General features: G+C 50.1%; 1 protein-coding gene across 1 annotated transcript in view; it reads right to left on the bottom strand.

The window, feature by feature from the left end:
* Window positions 1-15,872, bottom strand: part of PLD2 (phospholipase D2) — a 45,598-nt gene that overhangs the window by 6,640 nt on the left and 23,086 nt on the right. Inside the window, exons 4-20 of the mRNA XM_042471972.1 lie at window positions 14,263-14,359; window positions 13,806-13,871; window positions 13,590-13,648; window positions 12,080-12,172; window positions 10,954-11,106; window positions 10,539-10,688; window positions 10,371-10,454; window positions 10,073-10,151; window positions 9,251-9,361; window positions 7,287-7,466; window positions 7,077-7,209; window positions 5,851-5,969; window positions 4,557-4,670; window positions 4,011-4,115; window positions 3,457-3,545; window positions 2,476-2,589; window positions 565-614 (exon numbers count right to left, since the gene is read on the bottom strand). Of these exons, the coding sequence (XP_042327906.1) occupies window positions 565-614; window positions 2,476-2,589; window positions 3,457-3,545; window positions 4,011-4,115; window positions 4,557-4,670; window positions 5,851-5,969; window positions 7,077-7,209; window positions 7,287-7,466; window positions 9,251-9,361; window positions 10,073-10,151; window positions 10,371-10,454; window positions 10,539-10,688; window positions 10,954-11,106; window positions 12,080-12,172; window positions 13,590-13,648; window positions 13,806-13,871; window positions 14,263-14,359 (1,796 nt within the window). The remainder of the gene's footprint in view (window positions 1-564; window positions 615-2,475; window positions 2,590-3,456; window positions 3,546-4,010; window positions 4,116-4,556; window positions 4,671-5,850; window positions 5,970-7,076; window positions 7,210-7,286; window positions 7,467-9,250; window positions 9,362-10,072; window positions 10,152-10,370; window positions 10,455-10,538; window positions 10,689-10,953; window positions 11,107-12,079; window positions 12,173-13,589; window positions 13,649-13,805; window positions 13,872-14,262; window positions 14,360-15,872) is intronic.

Consider the following 15,872-nt stretch of genomic DNA (forward strand, 5'->3'; position numbering starts at 1 on the left):
CGCCGGCGACCAACAAAGTAAGTAGGGAAGGAAAGAGAGGGGGGCAGGGAGGGAGGGAGGAGAGGGCACGCCATTGGGGACAATGGGACTTGAGCATTCGCGGATTTTGGTATATGCGGAGGGTCCGGAACGGATCCCCTGCATATACCAAGGGCCCACTGTATTTATTAATTTAAATGAAATCCCACCTTGGGCCCAATGTGGGACCTGAAGTGGCTTATAGTGGAGGTAGAGCTAAATCAACGTTTAGCCCAAAAGTATAAAAACCTTTAAATTAAAACCCTTCTGGCACAGTCAAAGGCTGCATCAACAGTGGAGAAATAACCCGGTTTGGTACCACCTTTGAGCATCCTGGCTCAAGGCTATGGAATTCTGGGAGTTGGAGTATGTTGTGGGGTCCTCTGCTCCACTCTGAGTCCACAACAAACTCCAACTCCCAGAATTCCATAGCCTTGAGCCAGGATGCTGAAAAGTGGTGCCAAACTGGGTTATTTCTCCAGTGTGGATGCAGCCAAAGACTAAATGTTGTGTGTGTGTCTCCCTCATACCTCCTGTGACACTTACTGACTGCACTGAGGCGGCCGACGATGGAGGTGTCTCCGCGGCAGAGAGTCCTGCGCAGGAGAGACAAGAGCGGGACAAGAGGTAAAAGACGTGTTGCGGGTCATCTGGGTTTGCATCCTCCTTCCCCCATCTCCCCCCGCAGCCCTCCCACCTCTACGCTTTATTTATTCATTGAATTTTCACCCTGCAGGTAACAAACACGAGTAAAAACAAAGTAGGAACAAGATAAATACACACAAATTAAGTCCATATATCTTATATAATAATATCTTAATAAATAATAATTATTTGTATTCCTCTTTTTCACAAAGGAATCAAAGCATATTCCAACAGTATAATTAAAACATCAAACAATTAAAAATTACAATTTAAAAACCCCAACCCTTCCCCAATCAAATTTATTCAAATCTACATACATCACATTAAAACATACTTGCATTCAAAGGAAACAGAAGCATATCTATGCTTCAAGAGACCTCACATCAAACTGCCAACCCTAGGTTCCCATTCCTTCCTTTGACCTTACAAACTCCCATTCTTTTTATCCCTTTTCTCTGTATCCATTCCCATTCTCTCTCTATAGTTTCTATCCCTACTTCTCCTTCCTTATCTCTTCCATCTTTAAGCTTCTTCTTCCTTTCCTTATCTTCTCCTCTCCTTCTTTTCCTCTCATATCTCTATCTTCCCATCTTGCCCTTCCTCTTCCTTCTTTCTTTTCCCCTTCACTTCCTCATACATTCTTCACATACTCAGACCTTCTCCCATCTACACCTTCCATCATCGTCTGCTCTCTTCTATACTTCTGGTCATTATTTTAATGGCGGGTGAAGATTTTAATGGACATTTAATTAACATCAGAAAATAACAATGTTTAGCATTAAAAATAAACCAGAAGTGGAATTCTGGCTGACTGTGGTTTCATCTTCTTCTGCCTTCCTCTGCGTCTGTCACTGGCACCTTTGAGCATCCATGAGGCCCCAGAACTGGTCCCCAGATCTGCCAGAAGCGCCCACCATGGCTATGGAGATCAGCGCTCCTCCGGTCTGAATCCAAGATGCTGGTGACAACATTGAAAGCCTCGCAGCCTCAGGGCTTCAAGGAGCACCTATACATCCCTGCCTACGGATTAAGGTCTTTTTTTGGGGAGAGGGGGACTCTCCTCTGTCCCCCAATAGTGGGCAAAAGACATGGGGGCACATGGGATCAGGGCCTTCTCTGCTGTAACACCCCAGTTAGGGAACACCTTCCCCTTTTTAGTAAATCCTTCAGGATTGATTTTACCCAACTTTTGCAGTGCTGCAGTCAGCATTACTTTAAATAGTGCTAACTGGTTTCACATCACCTGCTTGTAAGTACTGGAAGATGTATACATTTTTAGTTTTCTAAACATTATTGTTGCTTCTTGACCCAGAATGATTTCCTTGTATGTGTCCCAAGATCTTCAGAAACATTTTTTGAGGGCCAGCATGGCACAGTGGTTTGAGTGTTGGACGACGACTCTTTAGACCAGGGTTCAATTCCCGGCTCGGCCATAGAAAACTCACTGGGTGAGCATGGACACATCACACACACTCAGCCTCAGAGGAAGTCCAAATCTGAACAAACCTTGCCGAGAAATGGGGTTGCCTGATGACTTGAAGGGACACAACAACAACAACAACAGAGTTGCCTTAAGTTGGAAATGACTTGCAGGCAGCAGCAACAATAATAAATGTTTCAGTTAATAAACAAGTAAGTAATAAAGCTGAATGACATGAGCTTTGCCTGCCTTCCTAAACCTGAACCCTTGCTGACCGCACACACCAACCCCTGACACAAACCTTGGCTGTCCCCCTTCTCTTGCGTCCCAAAGCTGCCTCCTTTCCTTGCACCACTGCCCTATACACACACACACACATTTTCCAAACTCACCGGTAGGTAAAGTGCAAAATGGCTTGGATGGAGTTGCCTCCTCCCTGGGTGATGTCCCCTTCGAATCCGGGCAGAAGAGGGAGCAACACATAAACGCGGAAGGGTTTCTTTTCACTGCGGAGCCGGAGGACACTTTGGTTGTTAGTGGAAAATGCCTCCGTGGGGCAAACAGTGGGTCCCCCCCCCAGTTAATTAAACTTATATGCTGCCTTTCTCACAATCTACAGTTAAAACAAAGGATTATATAGCTGAGAGGGACCTATCTATCTGGCCATGGGAGGCTGCATCCACACTGGAGAAATAACCCAGTTTGGCATCGCTTTAACTGTCCTGGCTCAAGGCTATGGAATTCTGGGAGTTGGAGTTTGTTGTGGGCCCAGAGTGGAGCTCTGCTCTGCTCTGGGACCACAACAAACTCCAACTCCCAGAATTCCATAGCTTTGAGCCAGCGGAGACATGGAAACCGACTAGATCACCTTGAGCAAGTCCCACTCTCTCAGCCTCAGAGGAAGCCCATGCCAGAGCCACTCTGAACAAATCTGGGCATGAAAATCCCATTATAGTTTCATCTTAGTATTGCAGTAAGTAAGTCAGAAACAACCTGAAAGCACACAACAAGAAGACGTCTTTGGCATCACTGGGAGCGAATCCTGCATCGTCCCACAGCAACAAAAGCGACATTTAGCAAAGTTCAGATCCTTGAAAAAGTCAGTTTTGGACTAAACCTCCAAAATCCCCAGCCAGCATGGCTAGGAACCAGACTGGGTGCAAAAGTCTGGGACTTGTAGTAACTTTCCCAGGCTGTGTTCCTGCCAATCAGTTTTGCCAGGTGATTCTTCCACGCATGATTTAGGTCCGGCAGGTGAAGTAGTGCCTCTGAGCATGAGCAGAATGGCTTCCCCACCCTCATCACTGAGTGACCTGAGCTAGGACCCATTCTCCGTCCCTGAGAAGCCAGAGCCAGTGACCAACTGGACAGACCTGTGAGCGAGCAGCACTCGGTCGATGATGGCGTCCCCCACGGTGTTCAGCACAGAGCGTCCGTCCGCACAGGAGATGAAGAACTGGTTCTGGGGCAGAAGAAACATCCCTGTGAGGCAACGTGAGTTGTGGGGGGTAGAGAGACTGAGGGGAGCCACCCACATGGGAAAAGGGCCCCCCAAATCAAGGCTCCCCAGACCTAGATTTAAGTCCAGGATGGGTTTACAAGGCTCTGGTTTGGTCCCGCACATGCAGTGCCTCTTAGGAAGCACAGATTGCCTTTCTTGCTCCGTTTTGGAAATACACATCCCCTGCTCCCCTTGACTGGGTGGCCTTTGCTTCCAGTCCCATCCTTGGCACCGTTTGATTCGGAAACTCCACGCTTGCGCCTCCCCACCCCTCAAACATCCCTGCATGGTCAGTCCCTCTTGCAAACTGGATCTGTCCCTCACCAAATCTCCTGTCACCTGCCATCCCCTTCCTGATGGCCAGGCTCTCCTCCCCCCCCCCCCCCCCGCCCTATGCCCCCCAACTCAGCAGCCCATGGCTCCCACCTCGATGTATAGATAGTGGCGGCTGTTCCGGATGGCGCTCAGGTAGGCATTGTAGATGGAGCATTCATGGAGGCCGGCCGACCAGCGGTCAACGGAGCGCAAGACCTGAGAACAAAAGGAAGAGGAGGAAGAGGAGGAGGAAAGCAGAGCATTAGCCAGTGGGGATTTTGCTCCCTTTAGGGCAAGAGGGAGTCCTGGACTCACTCAAGGGGGCAGAGAGGGAGCAAGCACAGCCTTCCAACAGTGGGCAGAGAAGCCAGAGAAACAGCAAGAGGGCTGGGAATGGAAGGAAGCTTTCCACTGTCCCATGGCAGGAGTGTGTGTGTGGGGGGTCTGACCCTCCTGTTCACCCCCCTTGTTTTCCTCCTGATCCAGACACATCCCAGTGTTAATGCGTTTATCTTTTAGAAACTGGTGTGCAGAAAGAGATGGTGCCAAAGGGGCACCTTCCATGCCACCTTGCCCATCCAAAGTTTCATTTCCCCCAAATGAGGGAGGGGGCTCTCTTCTTCCCAACCTGCCCCTCTTCTCCAGCCGGATCCTCACCTGGACACTGGCCTTCTGTGCGCCTGGCACAATGTAGGGGAGGTGTGGGGTCACCCGCGGAGACTTGGGGAGCAGGTAGGGGTACTCGGGTCCTTTGTACTTGGCCTTCACAGTCTGTGGGGAGGAATGGGGAGAGGGGTGAGACCTCCTCCGAAAAAGATGATCTGGGCCTTCAAGGGGGCAATTTCGCAGCGAGGCTGAACGTCTGCAGAGATCCCTAAGGGTCATCTAGCCCACCCCTGAGTCTCTGCTGAGCTATAAGAAATCAGAAAACCTTATCCAGGCCAATAACATGGACAGTCCAGAGATAAACAGTATGATTTAGGGTCCAGATTAAAATATACTTCCTCCAGCAAATTTAGTGTTAAGCAGCTCTTTGTCCATCAAAATAATTTCAACATAAGAATCTAAAACCCCACAACTGTAAAATGCAGAGCTTGAAAAAGTTACTATTTTGGACTAAACTCCCCAAGTCCCCCATTTGCTTGGCCAGGGATGACGCCGAGTTGGAGGTCGGGGGGGGGGGGCTGCTTTTTGTCAGTTAAAAAAACGACTGACAAAAAGCAGGTGAAAACAATTTGACAAATTAAAACCAGGCAATGAAAATGGGTTTATAGAGTCTGAAAAAATGTGAACAACCATCGCGCATGGCCAATTTCGGCTGCATCCACACTGGAGAAATAACCCGGTTTGGCACCGCTTTTGCAGCCCTGGCTCAAGGCTATGGAATTTTGAGAGTTAGACTTTGTTGTGGGCCTAGAGCAGAGCATACAACATACTCCAGCTCCCAGAATTCTATAGCTTTGAGCCAGAAAGAGTTAAAGCGGTGCCAAACTGGGTTATTTCCACAGTGTGGATGCAGCACCAGACAGCTTTTTTCTCTTGCAAACAGCGCAGCAGAAACTGCACATTTCCTGGGGTCTGGGGGACGGCCATCTCTCCTGGGGAGGAACAAGGGAGGCCCCTCCTCCACTTGCACAGCCCTATCCCCCCAAGACCAGTCCTTTTGGGAAAAGTCTCCCTTTAGGGACTGTTGGGGAGACAGTTCTGCATGTTTTTCACTCCCTGCCCACGCAATCTGGGCTCAGGAGGGTCCTGACTTAAAAACCAGAAGCGACAAAGCGGGTGCAAGGAACATTTTCCAATTAATTCTTCCCCATCCTGAAGGGAGAGGGGGCAGTGGGGGGCATCCCTCGTGTGGTGCTCCAGCTGCGCCTCCCCATCCTCTTTTTAAAGTGTCTGATTTGGGGATCCCAAACCTGTGGGGTCCTCCTCCTCCTTCTCCTTGACTCACCTTGGTGAAATTCCAGCGCTGGATAAAGTGCCTGGCCAGGTCCCGGGCGGCTGGTCCATGGACGCCCACCCCCACGTCCCTCCATGGCATCCGGGGGGTCTTGCGGCGGTCAATGAAATCTGTGCCAGGACACCAGGCAGCGCCATTGACCAAAGGGATAAAGAGGGCCCTCACTCTGGCCCATTTCCCCCACTCCTTTTAATGACTGAATTCGCCTAAGCTATTCCCAAGAGCTGTGTGCCCCCCTCCCCCATTTATCTCCCTGTTTATTAAGCTATTTATCTCCTGCCTTTCCTGCAAGATCTGAGGGGGTCATACAGGCAACACCCATCTAAGCAGTTCAAAGGGATGGCAAAGAATCTAAACCATCTGGAAGCACATCAAACAAGTTGAAGCAGGTTGAAAAGGTTGAAACAGTTCACAATGACACATCGAGATAAGGAAAGGGCGCCCAAAGGCGTTAAGAAAAAGGCGCATTTTCACTTGATGATGAGCAAAGTCAGCGCAGTTCCAAGGGAAGGGCATCCCACCCGTCCCAAGGAGTTGCAATAGAGAATGCTGTCTGCATTGGCATGCCCTCCCTGCCAGGTAGGACACAGGGGGCCCTCCAGAAGTCCTCAGCCCCCAGGCAGGCCATGCATTTGGGGGCAAGAGGGGGGCATCCTCTCTCAGTCTGGGGCCCAAACTTAAAATGGGGGTGCTGATGGGTGGGCCGATGGTCATGCCAGAAGAGTCTCCCTGGCGGCTGGGAAGCTCATGCAAGGCTGGCATGAAGGAGCTACTTGAGGGTATAAGATTACAGAACTCAGGAAATTCCTTATTTTTGGAAGGACTAGAAGTCCCAGAATCCTTCAACTGGCATGGCTATACTGACTCTCTGAGGCCTGAACACTGATTCCTTCCACATCATCATCTCCCTTCTATCTTTCCAGAACCTGAAAGCTGGACTCGGGGCAGCCGAGGGGAGAAGTAGCGAGAGAGATGGAGAAAGAGGCCAGCTTTTGGGGAAGGACCCTCTTCCACCCAGATGGGCTTCTTTGCCTCAAGCAGGGGATATCAAATAAGATGGTCTGGTTTCCCTCCTGGCTCTCTCTGGGGACCCCTCCCCCTAGGGATAGAGTTAAGGGGGAATACGGGTGACAAGGCTGGCAGGTCCGAAGCTAAAAAACCCCGGCTCCAGTTCTGACCCCCGACCTTGCCCACTGGCCCCCAGCCATGCCACTCACCTTCGAAGGGCTTGTCCAGCTGCACCCAGTCCTTGGCAATAAGGTTGCTGTAGTCCTTGCCCAGCCAGAGGCGCTGGTTGGTGGCCAGGTCAATGGGGGTCCCCTCATCCCCCCCAGGAGGGGCCGCCCCTCCCTGAGAGAGAGAGAGAGGTCAGAGGGAGGAGAGGGGCTGGGGGCAAAAAGGGGGAGGGGGGACCCCTCATTCCTTACCTTGGGTCCAAGGCAGTCATCGCCATCCAGGTCCGTGAGGCGGTATTCATGAGTGTCCCAGCGTCCGTAGGCCAGGTCCAGGCCCCCCAGGAAGGCCACGGACTGGTCCACCACCACCAGCTTCTCATGGTGAGCCCACAGGAAGATGATGGAGGAGACGTGGTCAGGGTGGCGCATGACCTGAGGGGCAGAGGAGGGGGGCATTTGAACCATGGAATTGCAATAGCAATAGCATTTCTATACCACTTATCAGTGCACTTAAGCACTCCCTAAACGGTTCACAACATGTGCAAGCCAATTGCCCCTAATAAACTGGGTATTAATTTAAGCAACCTCAGAAGGATGCCAGGCTGACCGTGAGCCAGTGGCTGCTGTTGAACTCACAAGCTTGTGGTTTGTGAGCAGAAGCAAAGAAGCCATGCATGCATGCATGCATACACACACACACACACACACACACACACACCACAGTTCACATACCAGTATTTTATTTACAGTCCCCTTGAGACGTCATTTGCTGCCTATGGACCTTTCTTTGGTGGTTTGTGTCACTTTGCTGGGTACACAGACAGCCCCATGAGCAGATAGATGGGGGTTATGTGTGTTGATACACTTATTTCCCAGCTTATAGAAAAAAGACTGGGAGAGGGAAGGAATGGGATTCTTTTTTAATGGAAAAACACAAGCCCCACACACTGAGAAGGTTGCCTGCATTGGGGCACCTCGTTGTTCTGCCAGCGGGTCCTTCCTGCCTTTTAGCCATGCTTCTACAAGGACATTTTCCTGCATTACTGCTCTTGGCATGTGTGGGTATGTACTGAGGTCCTCCATTCTGCTCACACACATGCCACGTAGTTACATGGTGGTTCCACAACACACACACACACACACCCCTTTTGCTGATGGTGTCCCTGATCACTTGGGCACCTGCTGGCCATCTCCTTGTGCCATGATGGAATCAGGCCCAGGGGCTGTTTCTGCAAATCCAAGGAATCATGGCACACCAAAGGCACCAAGAAATAGTTGTCCACCATCCAAGAATGCACAGCTGTGGGTGCGACAGTCACACCCATGAGACTCTGATTGCGCAACAGTGAACTGAAAGCGGATGTTATGCCATGGCCCAAAAAGTACAACTGCGCATGTAAGAGGACTTACTTAATGCGTGTGCATAGTGCCAACAGGATGCCAGCCCCTGTCTCACCCACTTGGGGGGGGTGGCAGTGGGGCAGAGCAATGGGGTGATAGAAGGGGAGCTGGGGCAGAAGGTGGGGGACCAGAGCAACAGTGCAAGTAACACACATCTGAACATTTCCTCGATGGTAATTTCTGCCCCCCTCCATAAGCCCTGGAGCACTTCAGTGCTCTGGAAGTGACTTCATGACACCGTTTTTGGCCAGGTCTGGAGGTGGGGAGGGGTCCTGGGCAAAGCCAATTGTTCTCAGGGAGCCTTACTGGGGGGGGGGGGGGGGGGGGGACTGCTGTGTTTATCTATTTTATTAACTTTTGTAAAGAAAAATTAAAAATTATAAAATAATATGATTTCATACAGTTTTAAAAGCGACTACTTTCCCTGGGTCAGGTTTTAACAGATTTCTTCTATAAGCTGCTCTGGGTCTCACTTTGGGAGAAAGGCAGCAGATAAATGATATGGAATAAATTTGGGGTGCCTTTGGGGACTTGGGACAGGTTCTAGGGACAGTGTTTTTGTGGTACACCAAAAATCACAAGGAGTGAGAGACAGGTAGGTAGTTGTTGGGGGCAGAGCTGGGGAAAGAGAGGCCAAAGGAGGAACCCAGGGAGGGCTGGTGGGTGGCAACCGGAGGCCATGGAAGCGGAGGAGATGGAGACCCTTTACGTGAGGGCTCTTTGCCTCTCCTGCTAGGACCCCCATGAATGTGGGGAGAGGAGACCCAGTTTTCCAGGTGTGTATTAGAATGGGCATCCCATGCAAAGCCTCTCACCTTGATGTTGGGGTGCAGCAGCATGAGGGCCCTCTTGCTGTAGTCGCTGTTGATGCCAAGGGCCAGCTCCACTTCCTTGAAGAGCAGGACGCAGACGTGGACCCCCTCCTCCTGGGGATAAAAGGGGGCAGGTGAAGCCATGGGGGCCTATGGGGGGACGGACAGAGGAACGGACAGACAGAGGAACGGACGGACGGAGGGACGGACAGGAGCCACCAGCCAGAAGGACAGCTTGGTGCGACTTTGCTGTCCCACCCGGCAGGGAAGGGCAAACGCTGCTAGGAATCCGAATCCTCCCTTGTCTTGTTCTCACATGCAGCCACAAATAAGTCCAAAGCTTTTCTCCTCGCTGGAGAAACATTATTAGAGATTTTTTTAGAAATGCCTTTTTACCCAGAAGGACTTTCTTTGCTAAAAATGTCTTTTGGGGTTTTTATGCAAAGTATTCTTGAGGGTTTGCATGAAAAACAGTGTATTTTCTCCAACCTCTTTAATACTTTTGCTCTCACATGCAAGAACAAATAATTTACAAAGCTAACTTGCTGCTGGACAATCTTCTAAGTGGCCTTTTTGGAGCATTTGTGCACAATTTCTCACACTTTCAGATATTCTTTGTGAAGAAATCACTTGCACAAACCCTTGGTTTTATGTGCAAAAAGACAGCAGTGCTTTTTTCCGACAGAAAACTGTGTATTATTGTGCAAATGCCATGTTTCTGTGCAATTTATTTTTTGCAAACAATTCTCAAAATGTGACCATTTTCTTTATGGGCTGCTTCAGGATAAAGAATATCTGGAAAGTGTTCTTTGCAACGCTACTCACTGCTTTGTGTTTCAAGATAAGGTCCAGTCTCCATTCGTCCGATTGGGCCGGTCGCTTCATGTAGACTTCTGGGCTGAGCCTGCAAGAAGATGACCAAGAGAAAAGAGTCGTGGCTGGCTAAATGGCCAAGGGGGCAATGTGGGGCTCAGACCCACAGGGCAGCAAAGCCCTTGCGTGGAGGATGTGAAGGCACTGCCAGCAGATAGGGACCAGATGACAGAAGGGGGCAATGTGGGGCTGCAGGGAGCCCTCTAGCCCACTGAGGTGATGGGGGGCTTCTGTCCAGGCTGAGACTCACCACCAGTCAGTGATGAAGATCTCCTCCTTGGCTTGCATCAGAGCGTCTGCCACGGCAGCAAAGTACCCAGTCCCATTGACAAACCTGAACGGGCAGAGAGGAAGGTGAAGGGAGCGAAAGAGGGGGAGGCACCCAGGGTCCCACGCCAGCCCACCTGAGGCCCCTCACCAGCGGGCGGGGGTCTCTTTGCGAACGGGGACGAAGCTGTCGTGGCGATGAAGCCGCAGGAAGTCCCGGCCTTTCCCCTCGGCCAGTTCGGTGATCTCCTGGCACCACCAGAGCGCCTGCCGGTAGCTGCTGCACTTCAGGATGAGCGACCTGCGAGGAGGGATGAGAGGAAGAGGAGGGATCACAGAGGGGCACGGACCCAAGGGCCACTCTGCCAGTGCATGCAGCGAAGCCTTGCTGTTTCTTCTCACTTGAAAAACCCACACCGGATCAGGCCCACTCCATGTGAACAGTGGGGGTTTCAGCCCTTCCTTCTCCAGCTGTTTCCTCCTCCCTGGAGTTTGCACCCCCAAAGGACCAAGAACTGCTACTCATGGGCAAGAGAAGACGTCGGGACCCCTCAGGGGATCCTGACCTGCAGGTGTTGTCGACGCGGACCCCGTACTTGGTCTCAGTGGGCTTCTTGCCGACTTGGATGCTGAAGCCCGTGTCAAAGAGCAGCACAAAGGAGATGGCCCCCGACTCAGGCTTCATGTAGAGGAGGAAGGAGTCCTTCACCACCAGCCACCTAGAAGGGGTCAAGCAGGGCAATGAGCAGCAATGAGCAAAGATAACCACAACCACAACCACAACGCTACCCCTAACCGCTTCCTCACAGGGTCATATGTTGCTATGATTCTTAAGTAATTTTAATTATAACGTTAGTATTTTATTGATTGTAAATCGTAAATGTATGTGTATCTGTATTCATTTTATTGGATGTAATCCTGCCTTGATCCGCAGGGAGAGGCGGGAAATACAAATAAACCATTTATTATTATTATTATTATTATTATTATTATTATTCATCCCCATATGAACCTGCCCACACTTTGGGAGCTTTGGGGAAGACCCTCCTCTCAGTCCCTCTACCTTTCCAGGCACTTTTGGGGCCTTTTCTGTGGCTGCCCCAAAGATCTGGGACTCCTTTCTTCGGGGGGCTTCCTGCGATTCTTCTGCTGCCAAGTGAAGACTTTCTATTCTAGCAGCCAATTGGGAAACAACTGTTTTATACAATGGCTTTTCTGTTTTAGTGTTTTATGGTTTCTAACCCCAACTTTTAATTTAATGTTTCATACAGGCTGCATCTGCACTGCAGAAATAATCCAGTTTGACATGGCTTTAACCGCTATGGCTCAATGCTATGGAATTCTGGGATTGTATCGAGACGTTTAACCTTCTCTGTTAGAGAGTTCTGGGGCCACAACAAACTACAAACCCCAGAACTCCATTAAGGATGGAGCAGTGGCAGTTAAAGCAGTGTCAACCTGGATTATTTCTGCAGTGCAGATGCAGCCATAGTGAAGTTTTAATTCTGTAGACAGTTTAATATTATTTGAATCTTATCATGTTGTATGTGTTCAGCTATCTGTGCTTTTTACTTGCATCTCTTTTCATGTGCAAGCCACCTTGAGTCCCATTCCAAGAGGAAAGGAGAGCTATAAATAAAGAGGCCGATTGATTGATTGATTGATCAGTCACAGCCTCCTGCAGGGACTCACCTCTTTGACCAGCGGTAGCAGATCTGGTGGCGGCCAGCGCAGTTCAGGCCCTGGAGGCGGTGGCCCCCCGAACGTTTCAGGATCATGCCCTCCCTGGGTTGAAAGAGAAGAAGCAGAGAAGACTTGGAGGAGACGGGGCTCAATCCCGAATGGCGGAACCGCTACATTTTCCTCAGGGGACAGAGAGGCCTGTTTAAGACAGACTTGGTTCTCCAGCATGAAGGCTGCAGAAATGGTATAAGGTGACGCAGAGCCCAGAGGACAGCACTGCAAGGGGCCAAGGGCTGCCCTTGAGAGAAAAGGGGACTTCCTACCCCTTGGAAATGCCAGTCCTGCAGCCACAACGTTGTGAGTCCGATCCCCACAAGGCTCCAGGTTGACTCCCCTTCCATCCTTTCGTAGGTCAGGCAAATGAGTGCAAAGCTTGTTGGGGGCAATTGGCTAACACACTGTAAAGCCCTTAGAGAGTGCTTAGCATTATCAACCGCTATAGAAATGCAAGTGCCATTGCTATTGCTACTGGGGTTGCTGTCCACCTCCCTCCACCAAAAGAGGGGAAAGAGGGGCAGAAATGGCCGGGCGAGGCGGGGTCTCAGCCCACGGAGATGGCTGCTAGGTATGGCTCAGCTCCCTCTTGTATCCCTAAAATGCAGCATCTCCACAGCTCCGGGGTAATGCAGAACGTCAATGGCAAAGGCAGGAATGGGGAGAGGGATGGAGGGGGTGCATTGCTCTCCAAAATTTTGGCACATTCTTGGTTGGAGCAGTGAGGTGCATCACTGTGTATCATGCAGCTACACACTCAGTAGGGAAGGGAAGGACAGCCACACACATTCTTATCCTCGATGAGAGAAGGCATCTCAATGCATCAAAACACACCAGCAAGAAAATTGGCTAATCCCTCTGCAATGCTTCACATTTCCAAAATATTTTTGCAAAACACCTATTTGTGCCAAAAAAAAAGAGAAGCCTTTTTGTGTTTGTTTGTGTGTGTGTGTATATATATATATATATATATAGGATCTGTTGTACAAAATACTTTGCTTTCTTTGTAGAAATTTCATTTTCAGTTGCAATGTTTTCGGGGGTTTTGGGCAAAGCAATTTTTTCACAAAATAACTGCAATGTGCAAAAAAGTCCTCAAAAATGCACAAAAGCTCTTGCAATCTTTCCCTCGGGGGAAAAACCGTCTGAAATATTCCTTCTTGCATGACAGAAGCACACAAGAAAAGATGTAACCGCCAGTCTTTGAGTCCTGCAGCACAAGAACCCTCCAGAAGCCTCTCAGGTCTGCCTCCGCCTGGACTCCCTTCGGGGCTTCGAGGGCTGGGAACTGGTTGTCCAGAAGGAAATCCAGTGGGGAATCCCCATGGAGAGAAATGGCAGGACCAAATGCAACGGTTGCCAGAGATGGGCCCAGGCAGACCCACACATCCCGCCCTTGGAGAGATCCAACGTCCCACTCCCACAACGGAGGCCCCTCAGAGAACGGGGGTCCGGCTTCACTTACAGGCCTTTGGGTCCCAGGTCCGGGATGAAAGACAGCAGACTCACATCCAGGAACTCCGTCTGAGAGAGAAGAGGAGAAGGGAGAGGGAGAAGGAACTGGGTAAGTATCCGGGAAGGAGAGACCAAAAGGCCTGGGGTAATGATCCGAGACAACAGAGGAGACCCACAGACACACACCCCATTTCTCCCAATGGAGCAGAGAGAGCAAAAGGGTTACCAGAGCGTGGTAGTTGCGATAGAAGCTGGCCCCCAGAAGGGTATTGAGGTAGTTCTCCAGGTGTTTCTGTGGGGAAATGAGAGGGGTCAGAGCCTTGCCTTGCCTTCCCTTCCTCCCACATCTTCCTCCCCCTCCCCCTGACCCCCAACTCACCAGCCGGCCTTTCCAGGACAAAGGATGGGTTGCTCATTCCACCGCATTTTGCCTCCCCTTCTGCAATGCCCCCCAATAAATGCCAGGGGTCCAAACTGCAGTCCACTTTCAAATCAAGGACTCAAGAGAGAACCAAAAAGCCCTCAAGGGCACTGAAAGGCACTCCCACAACTGGCTTGGCCCCTCTACATTGCAAAAGACGTGGGCCTGCCTTACCCCTCCGCCACAATTGCTCCCTTGTCCACACACCTCTACACAAACACACAACACACCTGCGGCAGAGAAAGCCATTGCCACCCCTCACCTGTTTGCTGGAGGGGCGCCGAGAGACCTCTCCTCCATGGGGCAGAGACGGCAATCCCAGGGTGGCTCCTCGCGGTGGAGGGCTCTGAAGGGAAAACCTGTGGGCAGGAAGGGGTCAGAGAGAGACTGGAGGGGCGACTGTCAAACCCACAGCCGCCTCTGGGCCACAGAATCCCAGAGAAACTTGTCTATTTGTGGAAAGCCTTTGTCCAGGCCCCAGTCAGCCCCCCTAAATTTGGGGCAGCCCTTCAAGAGAGTTCAGAAACTCCGTATGGTCCAAAGGGCTTCAGGCCGGTTGCTAACTGGGACACACAACTCCCTGGTTGCAGCAGCTCCACTGGATGCCAGTCCATGTTGATGATGCCCTGCAAAGCCCTGCGCAGCTCAGGTCCAGGCTGAGCACATCTCTCTGTAGGAGGCTTCCTGGGCCCCGGCATCCTCAGAAGGGCCCTCCTCTCAGCCCCAGACCTTCACAGGCACAGCCATGGGAACACGGGAAACGGGGCCTTCTCAGTGGCTGCCCCAAAGGCAGGGGGCTCTGGAACCCCATTCCCACGATGGCATCATGGCCCTCTCCTTCCTGCCTTTCTGTCAGCAGACAAGGACTTTTTAAAAATCCCAATAGGATCTTAGAATTGAAGGTTTTTTAAATAGGGCTTTTAATAGGATTGAATCAGAGAATCCTAGGGCTGGAAGGGGCCCCAAGAAGGGCCACCCAGCGCAGCCTTATTCTGCCTTGCAGGAAGATGCCGCCAAAGCCCTCCCTGGGACAGACGGCCCTTCAGCCTCCACCAGAAGGGAATCCGCATCCGATAAGCAGAGTCCTGGGGGAAATACAAAAACCATTTCTAGACTAAATTACCGAGATGGACCTCGGTTCAAGAAGCTTTTTACAAATGGGAAACCCCCCAAAAAGAGAAATGGGTCACCTATAAAGATATCTTAATAAAAACAAAAAATGTACAGCAGATAAAAACAACTGAGCGGCTTAAAAAAGAAGGAATAGAGATGCTTTCAAACTTTGAGTTAAAAGGAAGATTTGTAAAGGGCTGTAAGGATATTGGGACTGAGTTAGAATCAAACATCTTGGATAAAACACTCTCTATGAGGGAAACATATGATAACAAAGATATACAGAATATTGTTGGACATCAAATTAAAGGAAGAAACTGTAAAAAAGAGCATGATTAAATGGAGGCAAGAGATTAAAGAACCAATATTATTGAATAGTTGGGAAGGAGTATGGAAAAAATACTTCAAGTTTACTAAAATGCCAACCTAATTGAAAACTACTATCAATTGCTATAGAGATGGCATTTGTCCCCATTGAAATTAGCCAAAATAAAAAACAATGGTAGATGTCGGAAACGTGAAGAAAGCAACGCTTCCCTGTATCATCTCTGGTGGGTTTTCAAAGAGGCGGAAGGTTTTTGGGAAGAGATTCATAGAAAAATTGAAAACATTCTTCAATATAATACAGAAATGAAACCCCAACTATGTCTGTTAAATGTCACGGAAGATCTCCGAGGAAAATGACGCCGTCAAGAGACAGAAGTGTCTTAGACTTTCTCAACAGCTGCGGCCCTTTGAGTCTTTGCAAATATTGGAAAG

The sequence above is a fragment of the Sceloporus undulatus genome, chromosome 6 (assembly GCF_019175285.1).
Source record: "Sceloporus undulatus isolate JIND9_A2432 ecotype Alabama chromosome 6, SceUnd_v1.1, whole genome shotgun sequence".
Taxonomy (NCBI): domain Eukaryota; kingdom Metazoa; phylum Chordata; class Lepidosauria; order Squamata; family Phrynosomatidae; genus Sceloporus; species Sceloporus undulatus.